This window comes from Chionomys nivalis, chromosome 2, assembly GCF_950005125.1.
Source record: "Chionomys nivalis chromosome 2, mChiNiv1.1, whole genome shotgun sequence".
In the NCBI taxonomy this organism is placed as follows: domain Eukaryota; kingdom Metazoa; phylum Chordata; class Mammalia; order Rodentia; family Cricetidae; genus Chionomys; species Chionomys nivalis.
In genome coordinates this window covers 131238107-131254215 of record NC_080087.1, presented here as the reverse complement: position 1 = coordinate 131254215, position 16109 = coordinate 131238107, and the positions used below count along the sequence as shown (strand labels likewise).

Sequence of the window (16109 nt, the reverse complement as noted above, 5' to 3'; positions counted from 1 at the left end):
TGTCTCCTCCCAGGCCCCACCCCCTCAGCCCACCTCCCGTGGCCCCGCCCCCTCCACGTTGCCATTCGCTGCGCGCGGACTTTCTGGGGTGGGCGGGGCCGTAGGATGCAGCCTCCGGGGTGTTCCCGGTGGGGGATGGGACTGGGCGCCGCCGGGATTCCTCGGGAGCACCCCGCCGCTGAGGAGCGAGAATGCCACCTACAGGCAGGCTCCTGGCGTCGGTGTCCTGGTTCTCACCCTGGGAGAGCTCCTAAGACTGGATTTTGGCACGTTCCCTTGGTGGCGTTTTCGGATGCTCCTTAACCTGAAATGTGAATTTTGAAGAATATGCGTTTGAGGGTCTCAAAGGTGGGGGGCAACTCTGCTAGAATGCAAAGGCTGAACCGGCCGCCATACCACCTCAATAATTCACTTCACTACCAATGATCTGTATTCCCAACTGTTACTACTCATAAATAAGCCCCACTCAGCATTTGCCAAGGAAGACAATGAAGCTGCACTAGAGATACGGGACACAGGACTTTTGATTCTAAGAGTGGGTGAAAAATATTCCTATCTCTCCAGAGATTTCTTTTCTGTGTTCCTTAGTCTTGAAACAATAATATTATGACTTGTAGGACAATAGGTCCCTGATTGCTCAAAATTCAATCTTCTAAAATTCACCTTTAAAACATCCAACATTGCTGTAAAGTTATGAGTGCAAGACAGCTAGCAAGATGCATTTTGGATGCTAAAGGGCACTAGTATTTCCCCAGCTGGAGAAGGAATAGTGAACGTGGTGTTAGCTGTCAAGTGGATAAACAGGTACTGGGGGCCACCTCCATTTGTTCTTATGAGATGATCAGAGAGGGTGTGAGTTTATACTTTCACTTCTAATCTCATACCCTAAATTACAGGAAACTGTAAATGTTACTTCCTACTGCGTCAGGCTCTTATTGTTTATTACTAAAAGTAACTATTCATATCCATTCGTGTTATAGGAAGCATTCTAGAATAAATTCAGGAAACATAGACTATAACACAATAAGAAGTACTGACTCTATGTGATGGAACGCGTAAGGCATGATACAGAACGAAGGTGAATGTAGACATAAACATCCTCGTTAAGTTCTAAATATGAATCTGTCTCTCAGATACTGAGATGGGAAATACGGCACTTACGAACATGTCACCATCCGAAACCATGTTTCCAAGGGCTACAGCATATGATAACTGATATATCACTGAAAGCGAATATTTGTAGATGCCTAGAATTGACTTACATGAAAATATTACAAAATAACCATGTGTAGTGGTGCATATTTGTATTCCCTACACTCAGCAGGAGGACTGACTGCCACAAGGCCCAGACTAGCCTTGTTTACCTAATGGGGTCCAGGTTAGTCAGACTCCATTTCAAAACCAAGAACAGACAATACCCTACTCATAACTAAATACATGGGTAAAACCATGTGGGATCATAAAATAATAAGCTTATAGACCAAATGACTAAAAAAATTACAAAGCATTTTTAAAGATAATTATTTGTGTATATATGTGAGCATGGGATGTACATGCCACAACAGGGATGTGGAAGTCAGAGGGTAATTTCTGAGCGTTGTCGGTTCTGGAGATGGAACAGGCCAAAAGGCTCACGGGACAAGTGCTTTGACCCAGCTGCCTCCCTCTGCCCTCATGGAGCAGGACCTCACCATTCGGCAACAGTTAGAGTTAACAACTGATGTTTGGCTGAAGTTGCATTGCTGCTAAAACTGTGAACATGGAGTTCACCGCTTCTATTCACTCTGCTCACTGCATTTCCATGCATATGGCTTGATGTGGTTTGTTTTCATTTACACATAAGAATCTAAATATTTGAATACTGTCTGGCGCAAAACACTGCTGCAAACATCAGTGGAAACCTGGTCAGAAAATGTCTTTTAGCATCTGTTTGGCAATGAGACACTCATTCAGATGATGGGATTCCCAAGAAAATCCAACGCTACTTACTGTATTTTCATTTTGGCCATCTGAAAATAAACAAAAAAAACCTGAGGTAGTGGACTGGCGAGGTGGTTCAGTAGGTCAAGGCATTTTTTTCCAAAGTAGATATTCTGCATTCAGTCCTGGGTACCCACACGGCAGGAGAGCACTGACTCCTGCAAGTTGTCCTCTGACCCCCACACGTGTGCTGTGACATGCATATGTACAGAGATGTGCAAAATAAGTTTAAACCAAATGAAGGTACATAACAGGACTTGATTACTTCTGTCTTAGGGTTTTTATTGCCGTGAGGAGACACCATGACCACAGCCAGTCTTACAAGGAAAATATTTAATTGGGGTGGCAGCTTACAGTTCCTTATCATCATGGCAGGGAACATGGTGGTGTACTGGCTACATCTTGACTTGTAGGGAACAGGTAGTCAACCAACACACTGGGAGGCATCCTGGCATAGAAAATCTCAAAGTCCGCTCCCACAGGGCCACACTTCCTCCAACAAAGACACACCTCTTAATAGTGCCACTCCCTATGAGATTATGGGGGCCAATTACATTCAGACGAGCACAACTACGTATCCATGAAGGTTGGGCAAGAGAACAGCAAGGGTGACTGCTACACTTGGGGTTTGGGTGATAGAACACCCCTCAACAAGGAAGGGCTATGGGTGTGGATTGGACGGCTAAGATAATGAGTGAAACTCCGGGATTGTTTAGTGTGAAAGGCTGTGTGACAGGAAGGTGGGGATGTTCAGGAGGCAGCGAGCCACGTGCATCTGGAGCTCAGAAGAGGTGGCTGAGCAGGGGTTATGAACCTGGGTTTTGTTGGTGTCTACTACCAGCACTGAAGACGGTGTGGAAGCTCATCCAGAAATTCTACCAGGAGAAAAGCCTACCTGCAAGAACCCTGAGGCATGTTTAAATCTTCAAGGGTCACATGGAAGATAGGAGCCTCCCAGCCGAAGAGAATGAGGAACTAGGGTTGGAGACTCCCAGAGTCTGATGTGGCAGCCAATAGCTCAGAAAGTTTATAAAAGGGAAGAAGCACTAAGAAAGATGACAGAGCCCGGAAATAACTTGGCAAGTAGGAAGACCTCAGGAATGCAATTTTAGTAGGGTGACTCCAAATTGATTATGATACGAGCTGTGGTGCAGAAAACGGAATTGTGAGTGGGAGATATTAGAAGGGAGTCAAGAAAGATGATTGCGAAGAAAACACTTTTTAATAAAGATTTCTCGTGTAGTCCAGCACTGAATTTGCTATGTAGCTGAGGCTGGTCTAGAACCCCTGATCTTCTTGCCTCCACACCCCAAGTGCTGGGGTTACAGGCTCCGTTTTGATGGCTCCACACTTCCCCAGCATTTGGCAGACTTGCAGGCCATTTGTCTTAAGCAGAGTGGATCTGAGTCTGTTACTGTGGAGTCCTTGGTGTTGGTTGTTTCTGTTTTACTTCCTTATTGTGCCAATAACAATGTAAAACACATCTTTCTTTATCTTGCTTGTTTGAAATGCTTGTATCAATTCTTTATGCTCGACTAGTGGAACTGTAAGTGTTAGATCAAAGACTGTAAACATGTTTACAGTGTTTGTTAGAGCCACCAAATCATCTTGCCAGCAGCGTATACCCATTTACACTTTCACATAAAGTATGAAAGAGTGGTAATTTCATGATATTTCTATCTAGAAGTGAGTCTTTCAATAAAACCAAACAAAACTAAATAAACCAAATAGTTTTTGCATTATCTACCAAAGAGAAGCAAGGCTTCATAGACATCAATTGATTATAGGTACTGGACAGGTAAAGTTGGAAATGAGTCCGCTGGGCCAGGAAATAAATATGTACCTTCAACATGTTATGTTGAGAAGGACTGCCCTGCAACCCACAGGTCAGCTGCTAACATCACTGTTAGCTGTGGAAATTCAAAGCCTTTTGTGTACAGTCAGACAAGGATGCCCACTCTTCCCACTTCTCAACACACAATACAGCAATTAGGCAAGACACCGGTATAAAGGTATCCAGATTAGGGAGGAAAAAGTGAAAATATCCTGTCTGTAGGTGATATTATCTTAGGTATGGGAAATCTTAAAGCTGAGAGTGAAAAAGTTAGAAGCAGTGCAACTGAGTAGCACTGTATATCATACAACCAACACACAAAATCAACAGTATTTTTATTCACCAATGACAAATTCCTCAAAAGAGATCCAGAAGACAATCTTACTTATAATAGCTATAGAATTAAAATGCTAGCTGGGCATGGTTGTTGTGTGATGTTTTTATTTGTATGGCTCTTTTGGGGGGGCTGCCACCCACAAAAATAAATCACACACACAGAAGCTTATTCTTAGTTATAAATGCCTGGCCTTAGCTTGGCTTGTTGCTTGGCAGCTTGTACTTAAGTTATCCTGTCTACCTTTCATGTCTGGGCTTTTATCTTTCTTATTTCTGTATATTTTATCTGACTTTATTTCTTTCTCCGTAGCTTGCTGCGTAGCTGGGTGGCTAGCCCCTGGTGTCCTCCTCTCTTTCTCTTGCTCTTCTTTCTCCCCCTATTTATGCTCTCTGCCTGCCAGCCCTGCCTATCTTTCCCCTGGCTATTGGCCATTCAGTTCCTTATTAAACCATCAGGTGTTTTAGACAGGCAAAGAATCACAGCGTTAAACAAATGCAGTATTATCAAAAGCAACACATCTTAAAGTAATTTTCTACAACACATGGTGGCACACTCCTTTAGTTCAACACTTGGAGGCAGAGGTAGGAGGTTTCTATCTATGAGTTCGAGACCAGCCTGGTCTATAAATCAAGTTCCAGGACAGCCAACACTACACAGAGAAACCCTGTCTTGAAAAAACAAAAAGAAAAAAAAAGTTAAAATGCTTAGAAATAAATTTAACTTTACAAAGGTGATACTGAAAGGTATAAAACAGATGAAAAACTGTGGAAATAAGCAGAGACAGTGTTTGCTTTCATCTCGAAGAGCATTCTCTCCCTCTGTGTGTGTGTGTGTGTGTATGTGTGTGTGTGCTCACACATGCGTGCATATGCATGTGTACACTGGAAGAAGTGATGGTGTAAATATGAACTATGCAAAACAACCAGCAGATTCAGTACAGTCTTTTGAAAAATTCTTTCTGGGCAGTGGTGGCACACTCCTTTAATCCTAGCACCCTAGAGGCAGTGGCAGGTGGATCTCTGTCAGTTCTAGGCCAGCCTGAGATATAATGTGAGTTCCGTGACAGCTGAGGTTACACAGAGAAATCCTGTCTCAAAAAAATAAAATCAAAAAATAAAATAAATAAAAATAAACACCAAAGACTCCAAATTGCCAAATGAAGCTGTGCACCTCACACACCAATGACTTCAAAGCATAGTACAAAGCTATGGTAATCAAAACAGCATAATCTCAGCATTAAAAAGTTATGTAGACAACTAGAATAGAACAAGAAGAGCAGGAAATAAATCCACTTATGATAAAATTATTATTTGGAAAACCCTAGGGAAAGATAGTATGTTCAATGAATGTTATGGGAGAAACTGAATACCCATTTGTACAAGAATCAAATTAGATTCATATCTCACACTCTATTAAAAATCAACCCAAATTGAATTACATATCTGTGATGATTTGAAAGAACATGGCCCCCAGGGAGTGGCATTATTGGGAGGTGTGGTTTTGTTGGAGGAAGTATGTCACTGTGGAGGAGGGCTTTGAGGTCTCTTGCTTAAGCTTCACTCAGTGTTACAGATGACTTCCTGCTGCCTACAAGATGGAGGACTCTCAGGAAGAAGTCCAGAACCATGTCTGCCTGCACTCTGCCGTGCTCCCTGTTATGATGATGGATGGACTGAACCTCTGCAACTGTAAGGCAGCCATCCCGATTAGATGCTTTCTTTATGAGTTGCCATGATGATATCTCCTCACAGCAATAAAAAACTCCAACTAAGACAATAATTAAGTGTAAGACCTGAAAATGCAAATTAGAAGAAAACAGAAGCTAAAAGCCTCAGGTCACTGACCTGGGCAGTGATTTTTATTTTTATCTTGTATAACCCAAAGTTTAGGGAGGAAAGGCAAAACAGACAAATAGGATTAAATAAAAATAAAATGCTCTGAAAAGTTAGAAAAACAACACCGAAGAGACAACCTAAGGAATGACAGAGGATATTTACAAACCATACATCTGCCAAGATACCATTATCCAACGTTTACAGAGAACTCAACAGTGAAAAACACTAAGAATGTTATAAACTGAAGAAAGGGTAGGAAAAAGCGAACACTCCTGAGTCATATAAAAAGATAAGCATCACTAGTTATCAGAAAAATGTAAATTAAAGCTACACAGAGGTATCATAGCCTCACATCCATCTGAATGGCTATTACTATAACAAATTTTGACGAGGGAGTAGAGAAAAGAGCATTCGTGCATATTGTTGGTGGGAGCAGATACTGGGGCAGCCTTTATGAAAAACAATATTCAAGTTCCTCAGAACATAGAAATTCCACATGATTCAGTGACTCTGTGTATATGCACAAAAGAAATGAGTGTGTCAAACAGAGAGATACACGCACCTATATTTTCAGTGTAGAATGACCCGGGCAGTTAAGACGAATAAGTAACCCAAGTAGTTGTCACTGGAGGAATGGGCAAAGGAAGATGTGGCATATTTGCATAGCAAAGTACTAGTGATCCTCAAAAAAGAAAGATGAAAGAAAAACAATAGGTTGGCGTGATAGTCCAGGCCCTGAGTTGATCCCCAGAACACACATAACATAGACAGGCATGGTGGTGCTGGGAAGTGAAGACAGGCTGGTCCCTAGGTTCTCTCCATGGCCAGCATCGCTTCCCTGGTGAGCTCTAGACCAATGAGAGACCTTGTCTCAAAAACAAGGCATGCGGCAACTGAGGAACATCTGAGTGATCTGTGGCCTCCATGAGTCCTGGCACACATGTGTGCATACTTCCGCATGACTTTGAAATACAATAAACAGAAATTCAAAAAGAAGTAGATACCATTTGTGGTAGCATAGGTAACCTGTATTAAGTGAACATTTTATTAAGTGAAATACACCAGAAAGAAAAATCCTGCAAGAGAACTCATGTGTAGAGTTTTAAAAAAAGTTAATCTTAGGAGAGGAGAGTAGAAAAGTGGTTAGGGGGTGGGAAGCATAGGTAAGTAAGAGGGAAATACAAAACAAAAAGCAAATACTCAGAAAATCATAGAAACATGGCAAACCCTCCCAGGAGTTTTCATGGGGCTCCTATTGGTCAAATCAGGGGCAACGTCCCTAAACGGAACAGTGACAGTGCTGAATTGGGCACGGCTGAAAGACGAAGAGAAGTCGGTACTGCTAAGAGGAAAAGCTATGGCTTTTCAGCAAACTGTAAGTAATTACAATGGATAGAAGCATGTGGCTCTATACTATATTTCAGCTTAGCAAGAATAAGTCCTTGCATGGGCATTCATGGGGAGGATAGTTACAGACATTCACAAAATGACTTTACAGATGAAATCTACCTGGAATTAATTTTTGATGTCTAGTATGAGGTAAGAACCTAACCCGATTTCTTTCCCCCAAAGAGAAATCAAAATTTCCAACAGACGTTAAAGTGCATACTTGTTGTAAGGAGGCTGCTAGTTAGTTCCTGGCTGCTTAGCCCTGAAATAATCACACAGAAACTGTATTAATCACTGCTCGTCCCATTAGATCTAGCCTTTTATTGGCTAACTCTTACATATTAATTTAACCCATCTCCATTAATCTGTGTATCACCATGAGGTAGTGGTCTGCCAGCAAAGTTTCAGTGTCTGTCTCCAGAGAAGGCTTCATGGCTTCTCTTTGACTCTGCCTTCTCTTTCCCAGCATTCAGTTTAGTTTTCCCCACCTGGCTCTGTTCCCCTATAGCTCTGCTATAGCCCCAAAGCGGTTCCTTTATTAACCAATGATATTAACAGCATACAGAGGGGAATCCCACATCACATGTTAATGTAGACACTGGAGTGGAAACTTCTGGGGAAGACAGACCGCATAATGGTGGCAACTTTATTCCTTTCTACCCCACACAAGAGTGGTCCAATTAATGACTCGGAAAATGTTAGTTGAGGAACTGGAGAGATGGCTTGATATTAGGGAACACGCTGCATTTGTAGAGGACCCAAGTTTGAATCCTAGCACTCATATTTGGGGGCCCACTACCTCCTGTAACTCCAACTTCGGAGGAATCGGACTCCTCCGGCCTTCCTGGTCACCTCCACAGAACACACACACACACACACACACACACACACACACAGTTAGTTAAAATGGTGTTTCTTTACCAGATAAGGGGTTTGAAGAAACTTTTTTTTTTTTTTAAAGGAAGATGCATGTTCATGTTTATGGGCTGAGGAAGAAGTTATCGGGAAAGATTTGGTTGAGGAGACATTTCAAGCCCCCAGGGATAGAAGGTTGGAAAGAAAAAGTTATGATCTATGAAGGAGGGATGCAGGCCCAGAAAGATGTGGTTGCAGGTAGATGTGTGGTGGAGTTGGTTAGGTTAGGGGTTGCACCCACGATAGCCCATAGCATGGATAAAACTCTCCTGGAACAAGGACACCCGGGAGTGGAGAGGTACAGCAGTAATGAACCCCTAAGGCGGCGAGAGGGCGCTGAGGACACAAACCAAGGGCCGAGTTCAGGAGCGACCTGGGGCTGCAGCGGCCCCTAGCGTCAGGTTTTGATGATACCTTCCAGGGCTGAAAAGACCAGCTGGAGAAAGATGGGTTGATGTGCCAAAATTCTCCGCTAACAGGATCCGCAGACTCCTCGGATTCCTTTCAAAGCTCCCCTGCAAAGTCCCACTTTTTTCAGCGAGCAGGTTTTAGCTTGTTTTCTACTTTTAATTGCACAGCACTTTTTATCAGGACAAAAATAACGGTTCACGTTCATACCAAGCTGAGAAAGTCGGGGCTTGATAACTTTATCTGCAACAGGAAACCCGAATTAAAAAACAAAACAAAACTGTACAGTCAACATCACTTGGGCCGGGCTCTGTGCCAACTGCTTTACAAACACCGTTTTACCTCATCCTCAAAAGAACAACAAACAAAAACCATGGAGGGAATGCTGCCTTTAACCCGCCTTTTCCCACCAGAGGTCGGAGGCCTAGAGAAATAAGCCATTTGTCCGAAGTCACGAGGTTGATTCAGCGGAGTCCTGAAAGCATTCACCTCTTTGCTTTGGGCTACTCAGGTGAATGCAGGTCCCATATTGTGGGTGCTCACAGTGTTGAACACTTACGGTAACGGCTGACGTCTGGTGCCCCGCGCGCCACCCAGTGACCCGCACGCGTGATGCTCACGTGCACTGACATCCCCGCTTCCTTCGGGAAGGCTGAGGCCGCCTTAAATCCTTTGAGGGGGGCCTAGGACGAGACTCTCTGGCTTCGATTCCTTTTGTCTGGACATCTGATCGGAAGGTCCGGAGGGCGGGGAGGGGTGGGCGGAGTCTGCACGCAGGAACGGTTGTGGATTGGCTGGAACGGAGATTGGGCGGAGCCTTGCGGCGGTGGGCGGAAGCGAGAAGCCGCAGCTACCGCGTAAACCTCTCGACTTCTCCGAGCCACCGCCGGCCGCCTGGGAAAGCTGGCGTTGCTCTTGGCGGCGGCTTCGGGCGCAGCAGGGTGAAGAGGAGGCCGGGGTGGCGGGAGGCCGGCGGGGCCGGGGCGGGAGGCGAAGGTAAGGGAGGCGTCGCGGCGTGGGCCGGCGGGGCCCGCAGTGGGAGCAAGGCCGGCGTGGTTCGCCGAGCGCGGCGGGAGGGATGGCGAGGGCCCGAGGCTCTGCGGCCGAGGCTCGGCCAGGGGAGCGCGGAAGACCCGACGGGGACCGACTGGCTCCTGAATACCTGCTGGCCCTGTGTGGTGGGACAGGACGGGAGCTGGCTGGGCACCTCCTGCAGAGGCTTCCTTGACTCACTGAAAGTTCTCTCACCCCTCTGTTTCCCTGATGCACGAACTTATTTCGGAGGGGGACCGCCTTCCCTTCCTCTGAGCCCGTGAGCCCAGTCTCACAGGTGCAGCTCTAGGCTGGAAAAGAAAGTTCTGACCCGCAGAAACCATCCCAAACTTGGCGTGTGCTCATCAGATTAAACGCTGACTTTTGAGGCTTTTTCACTTCAGCTTTGCCTTTTTTGAGGAAGAGACTTGATTTCCCAACAGTTAATCTCCCTTTCCCAAGAAAGTATGAAAATCAAACTCGATGGATGCATTTAGAAATTTAGGGTCTTCTGCCCTATTTATGTTCTTAAGACATTCAGGGAAGGTACAGATTCTGTACAAAGCAGGTCATTTCTGTGTATCTTGTGTGTTATGTGTTAAATGATAAAGGTTGATCATTTGGAGCGTCCTGTGTTGGTATATTGACAGTAGAGGTAGGCGCATAGCAATTCACACCATCTTGTTTCCCATTTATTTGAATCCTTTCCAGTATTCCCACTTTTCCTCTCACTCCTCCCACCTCCACATAAAGACAGAGGGAGGGATTCTTAGTTTTTTTCTTTCTCTTAGGTTCAGGCTTGTGACAGACAAAGGTCAGCCCCCCCCCCTTTTTTTTTTGAGAACCAAGACTAATTTCCTGAGGTTTTTTTTTTTTTCTCCTATTTTTTGTTTCTGTTGTGCTCCGGTCAAAAATAAACAACCCTCCCTCTTTTTTTTTTCCCCCCAAGACAGGTTTTCCCTGTATCTTTGGAGCCTGCCCTAGAGCTCACTCTGTAGACCAGGCTGGCCTCGAATTCTCAGAGATCTGCCTGCCTCTGCTTCCCCAGTGCTGGGTTTAAAGCTGTCCCACTACTGCTCGACCCAAATACCCTTTCTCCATGGAAGTGAACATTGCTTGTCCTGCCCTGATAATGTCTGAGAGTTGTACTTAAGAAAAAAACTGACCCTAGAAAATGACTAGGGTGACAGTTGGATTTTCAGCTGAAGTTTTTATATGGGCTGGTGAATCAAGTTATTTTCTACACTTTAATAGTGGACTGGTTTTCTGGTTTGCTTCACCAGGACTCTGTGTAGCGAGTCTGCATTATATCATTCTCTCCTTGGAAAAAAGACAGTTTTTGACATTGCAGAAGTTGTTGGATAAGTAGGTTAATATTTCTAATTATGTATGCAGAAAGAGCCAGGCTTTACACATAAATAGTTATTATGCTGCTAAAAATCAGAGTTGTAATTTTTTTGGCTGCTGGTGGCATGTAATTATTGAGATTAATTCTATGTGATTGTATTTATGTTTTAGAGACAACACTTGCTGTGCTCTTTCATGCTAATTTTTACCTTCATATGTTCAAAGCATAATGAAAGTTCTGACTACGGATGACCTTTAGAAGTGATTCAAAGACTCCTTACGCATATTGGTCACTGTGTGTTGGTACTTTTGTGGAATTGGAATAGGTTGTGTTTAGAAATTGAGGGGTTTTATTGACATTATATACTTCTCTCTGGTGGTCTGTAAGACAAAACAGAACAAAACCTTGACTTTTTACTTGATCAGTCATCATCTTACCCGTTTATGCTGGAGCATCAATTATCACGCTAGTTTTATGTCAACTTGACACAAACTGGAGTCTTCAGAGAGGAGGGAGCCTCCATTAAGAAAATGCTTCCAGAAGATGGGCCTTAGGCAAGCCTGGAGGGCATTTTCTGAGTGATTGATGGGGAAGGCACCAGTGTGGGTGGTGCCATCCCTTAGCTGGTGGTCCTGAGTTCTATAAGAGAGCAGCCTGAGCAAGGCATGGTGAGCACACATGGTGAGCACAGTTCTCCCCTATGGCCTCTGCCTTAGTTCCTGCCTCCAGGTTCCTGCCTCTATCCTGACCACCTTTGACAGTGAACAATGATGTGGAAACTTTCTTCCCTAAGTTACTTTGGTTATTGTTTTATCATAACAATAGTAACCCCAACTAGACAGTGCTTTGCCTTGTCTCCCAGTGGAATGTGACCCTAGAGGTTCTCCTTCCCCGTCTTTCCTCTTTTCCCTTCCTTTATTCCCTTACTCCATTGCCTTTCTTTGCTCCCTTCTTCCCCATCCCTTCCAGTAAGCACTTGTTGCCAAAATCCCATCAAAGCCAGTGGTTTTATTTCTGCTTTTTAAAATTATCAGTGACATTACTAATCTTGGAAAATCTTCAGTATTAAGAGAACACGACTAGAATTGTGATGGCGTGAGTCACAAACAATCCCACACCAGTTTGGAATTATGACCAAAGGAGCTCCCGCAACAGAATTGGAAGTCTGTGAAGAGCTGCAAAAATAATTTTTATCATTAGCAGACTGTTGAGAATTTTGTGACAGGACTTGGAGTATAGTCACAAGTTGGTTACTGTCTCTGATCCACCCAAAGAAAATCGTTTTACATTTGGTGTACCTTAGTTGCCACAGCTGTTAAACATAGAAATAAGGCTCGCTTATGTGACTTCCAGGAGTGCTGATAAAATAAAATGAGCTGATAGATACGATTTTGAAGGAGAAGACCTGTTTTGAAGTGTGTAATGTCCACTTTGTGCAGTATAGATTATACAGTGTAGCATCCTAATGATTGGCACAGCAAAGGATACTTAACTTTCAGTCTAAAGGAAGGAAAAAGCCCCAGGGCTTTTCTGTGCCTTTTGGTTGGTGATCAGACTTAACTGCTTTGACCAGTTATGTTTTTTGGTTATATACTTTTAAGAAGGTCATTACGTCAATATCTTAGGAGTTTAGGCTGGGGGGGGGGATCTTAGAAATCCCAAGTTCATGTGTCACAGGTACTGCCAAAAGCTAATTGCTCAGATTGTGTAGATGTGTCAAAAGGGGACTGACTTTTTTTCTTGAGATTCATAAGTAGAATAAGGCTGAATTACTTGTGTTATATAAAGTCAGTTTCCCCTATAACTTTTAAAAGGTATTGCTCCCCCCCCCAAAAAAAAAAAACCTTGTACAGTATGATATAAATGATGGGAAAGTTTTTCATTTGCTCACATTTATGCCTTACCTACAAATTTTAAATTAACTTTAATTGTAAAACTAATTAGAATGGTCTCCAAAGCTACAGAGAAACCTTGTCTCAAAAAAAAATTAGAATGGTAATATTTTAAATTAGATTGGCCACATAGTCATAATTTTTTTTAAGGTGTTGAGGATTTTTTTCATCTAGACTGCAGTTGTGTTTTTTTTTTTTTTTTTTTTTTTTTTTTAAGATCTATTTATTAGGTATATAGTGTTCTCTCTGCGTGTATGCCTACCGCCAGAAGAGGGCACCAGATTTCATATAGATGGTTGTGTCGTTGCTGGGAATTGAACTCAGGACTTCTGGAAGAGCAACCTCTGAGCCAGCCCAAGTAGTATTTTTTAAGCCTGAGTTTGAATATGTGAAAATAGATTTGGTGTTTATTGGTATGAATTATCACACAGTTGGGCTGTGTGGATATTCTCCTGTTCTTCGGATGGCCTCTAAGGAACCTCTTTCAGTCTTCCCCACTTTCTTTGCAGACTCATGCAATGGCCACAGATGATAAGAGCTCCCCGACTCTGGAGTCCGCTAGTGACCTGCCTCGCTCGCCCACTAGTCCGTCTCACCTCACCCACTTCAAACCCTTGACTCCTGACCAGGATGAGCCCCCCTTCAAGTCAGCCTACAGTTCTTTTGTAAATCTCTTTCGTTTTAACAAAGGTAAGATTTATTTCTAAAAATCAGAAAATGCAGTTTTGATTCTCTGCATTCAGTGTTGTGCTGTTGCAAGGCAGTGAAATATACAAGGTGGTAGTTTTAATCACGGGTCACTAAGTTTTTAGGAGGAAAAGGTAGCGTTTCATTGTAATCTGATTAATTATTTGTGTGAATTGAGTTTAAAATGGTTAAGGAGGTCCTTTTTAAAAAGAAAGCAGTTTTCTATATTTTTTTCTGTTAATGTACTTCAACTTACATTACAGAATGAAATGTTTACAGAATGAAAGTTATTGTGAGGGAGGTGTTAATAACACATATTTTAATTAAAGCAATAAAATTAAACAGTAGTGCATGGTTTATACATTTAAAAATTAGAAGCTGCCACTAGGCCTCTTGAGATTTAACACTTACTGGATTAAGTTTAAGTGATATCAAATGAAAAAATAATTTAAAAATGAGTTCTTGAATAGTATATTATTTGTTTTTTAACCAGGAAGAATTAAAAAAAAAAAAAAACAGCAGCCATATTGTGCCCTCAGTTTGCCTTTGGTTTTTGTTTGTTTGTTTTGAGACAAGAGTCCAGTGGTTAGCCTATGCTAGCCTGAAACTCACTGTGTATCTCTGACTAGCCTTGGTCAAGAGGCTATCTTCGTGTATTAGTCTCCTGAGAGCCAGGATTACAGGCATGAGCTACCATCCTGATTCATTTGTCTTTCTTGTTTGAAATGTGTTAGAACAGCAGTTTTTGATCTTTTCTTTAAAGTATTTAAAAATGAAGACTTGTGTACAAGTGTGATCGCCTGCAGAGGTTAGGAGGGCTATAGTTACAGGTGGATAGGAGCTTCTAAACTGAGCAAAGGGTCCTCAGATACGATTTTAATACATGAACATACTGGCTCAAGTATTTTATCTATCACTTTCTTGTTGAACTTCGGGCCTTAGCTTTTCAAGTGATACCAAGTTTCCTTTGTCACAGAGAGGGGAGAAGGGGGCCAAGGGGAGCAGCCGTCTCCGAGTGCAGGTTGGTCCAGCCCTCACATCCCTTCGAGGACACAGTCGGTGAAGTCGCCCGTACCTTATAAAAAGCAGCTTGATGAGGAGCTCCAGCGGCGCTCTTCAGTGCTAGGTAAAGCAGCGTCTTCCTCTCTTCGTGTGGGAATCTCCTTCATGTCTTTCTAGGTCAGATACTAACAGTTTTCCTGTTTCTTGGAATAGTTAAGTACTCTAGAATAAGTAAAACTTGGGTAATAAAAGAAATTTTCAATACCTGAAACACTCTTCATCATGTCCTTAAACTCTGATTATGCAAGCTCTGATTGTCTTGACTGAATTTTGATTAATTGCTTGCTTGGGTTTCAGCAGAGAACACTTTGCCACATCCCCAGGAGAACACAGGTTAGTTCCAACTTTACAGATGGAGTCTGCACCTATTCTCGGGATGCTAATGAAGTGTGATGTGCATGCCACTGGCTGCCGAACACTGTCAAACTCCATTGGTGGGCTGCCATTGTTGGGGTTCACACTGTCTGTGTGGCTGAATACACTGCTTCTCATGCCTACTTGTTTTCCATCTTGCCTGCTTGTTTACCATGTCATTATCTCATTCATTTTTCTGCTCTTCTGATGGGTGTGGGCTGGCAATCTGTGCTTCAGTTGAGGGACTGGGGTGATTTATGTTTATTTCCGTTAGATTGTTCAGCTCAGTAACTCAAGGTGATAGAGGAAGGGCAGTGGCAGTGATTCCATAGAGTGGGGAGGCTGCAGTGTTGGGAACCAAGTGTCCCTAAACCCCGGGCCTGTCCTGTCTGGCCACCAACTTCCGTGAAATGCTTGAGTGAACACTACTTGTGGAATGGTGGTTGACAGAATGTTTTATTGCCTGTTGAGACTGGATGGCGGGGGAAGCAGAAGTAGAAGAGGCGCTTTTGCTGAAGGGCTAGAACAAAGCGGACTGTGTCACGCCCGCAGGTTTTCCAGGGCAACCACCTCTGCCCAACTTATATCATTTTGAAAGGAAGAGTTGGGAGATGGGGCAGAGGATTTTCTTTTCATTCTAGATCACCCGGGTTTAACCTTAACCTTATTACAATCCCCTTAACCCCGACCTGTGGCTTTGGAGGATAAGGCAGGAGGATTGCAAGTTCAAAGCCAGCTAGGAAATATTAGCAGATTCTAGACCAATATAGACTCCATAGTGAGACTGTCTTAGGGAAAGAAGCAAAAACAAGTTACAGGAACAAAACCTGGCCCTTGGCAACACTGTCTGTATTTGAGGATGCTCTTCTGCTCAGATTCTGTGCTGTCCGAAAGCTTTTGTTTATTTTCTTCTCCTTGCTAAACAAGTCACATTTAGTTTTTCACATAATACCAAACTATTCTTTGTTGCAGAGGGAGGAAGAATGGGCCAAAGAGCAGTCTCTGGGTTTCTTCACTTGTGAAATTGAGGAATTGG

The 16109-nt window shown here is 43.2% G+C and overlaps 1 protein-coding gene across 8 annotated transcripts in view; it reads left to right on the top strand.

Annotated features, from left to right (window-relative positions):
* Nucleotides 1–9400: 9400 nt before the first annotated feature.
* The window catches only part of Pikfyve (phosphoinositide kinase, FYVE-type zinc finger containing), an 85018-nt gene continuing 78309 nt past the window's right edge, over nt 9401–16109 (top strand). For 4 of the 8 annotated variants that reach the window (XM_057755606.1, XM_057755614.1, XM_057755596.1 and 1 more), the window contains exons 1-4: nt 9539–9694; nt 13480–13660; nt 14634–14783; nt 15017–15052. In XM_057755606.1, coding sequence (XP_057611589.1) covers nt 13489–13660; nt 14634–14783; nt 15017–15052 — 358 coding nt within the window. In that variant the 5' untranslated portion in view covers nt 9539–9694; nt 13480–13488. Of the gene's footprint in view, nt 9436–9538; nt 9695–13479; nt 13661–14633; nt 14784–15016; nt 15053–16109 lie in introns of those variants that run through there. The other 4 variants (XM_057755624.1, XM_057755583.1, XM_057755573.1 and 1 more) reach the window with 3 other exon arrangements.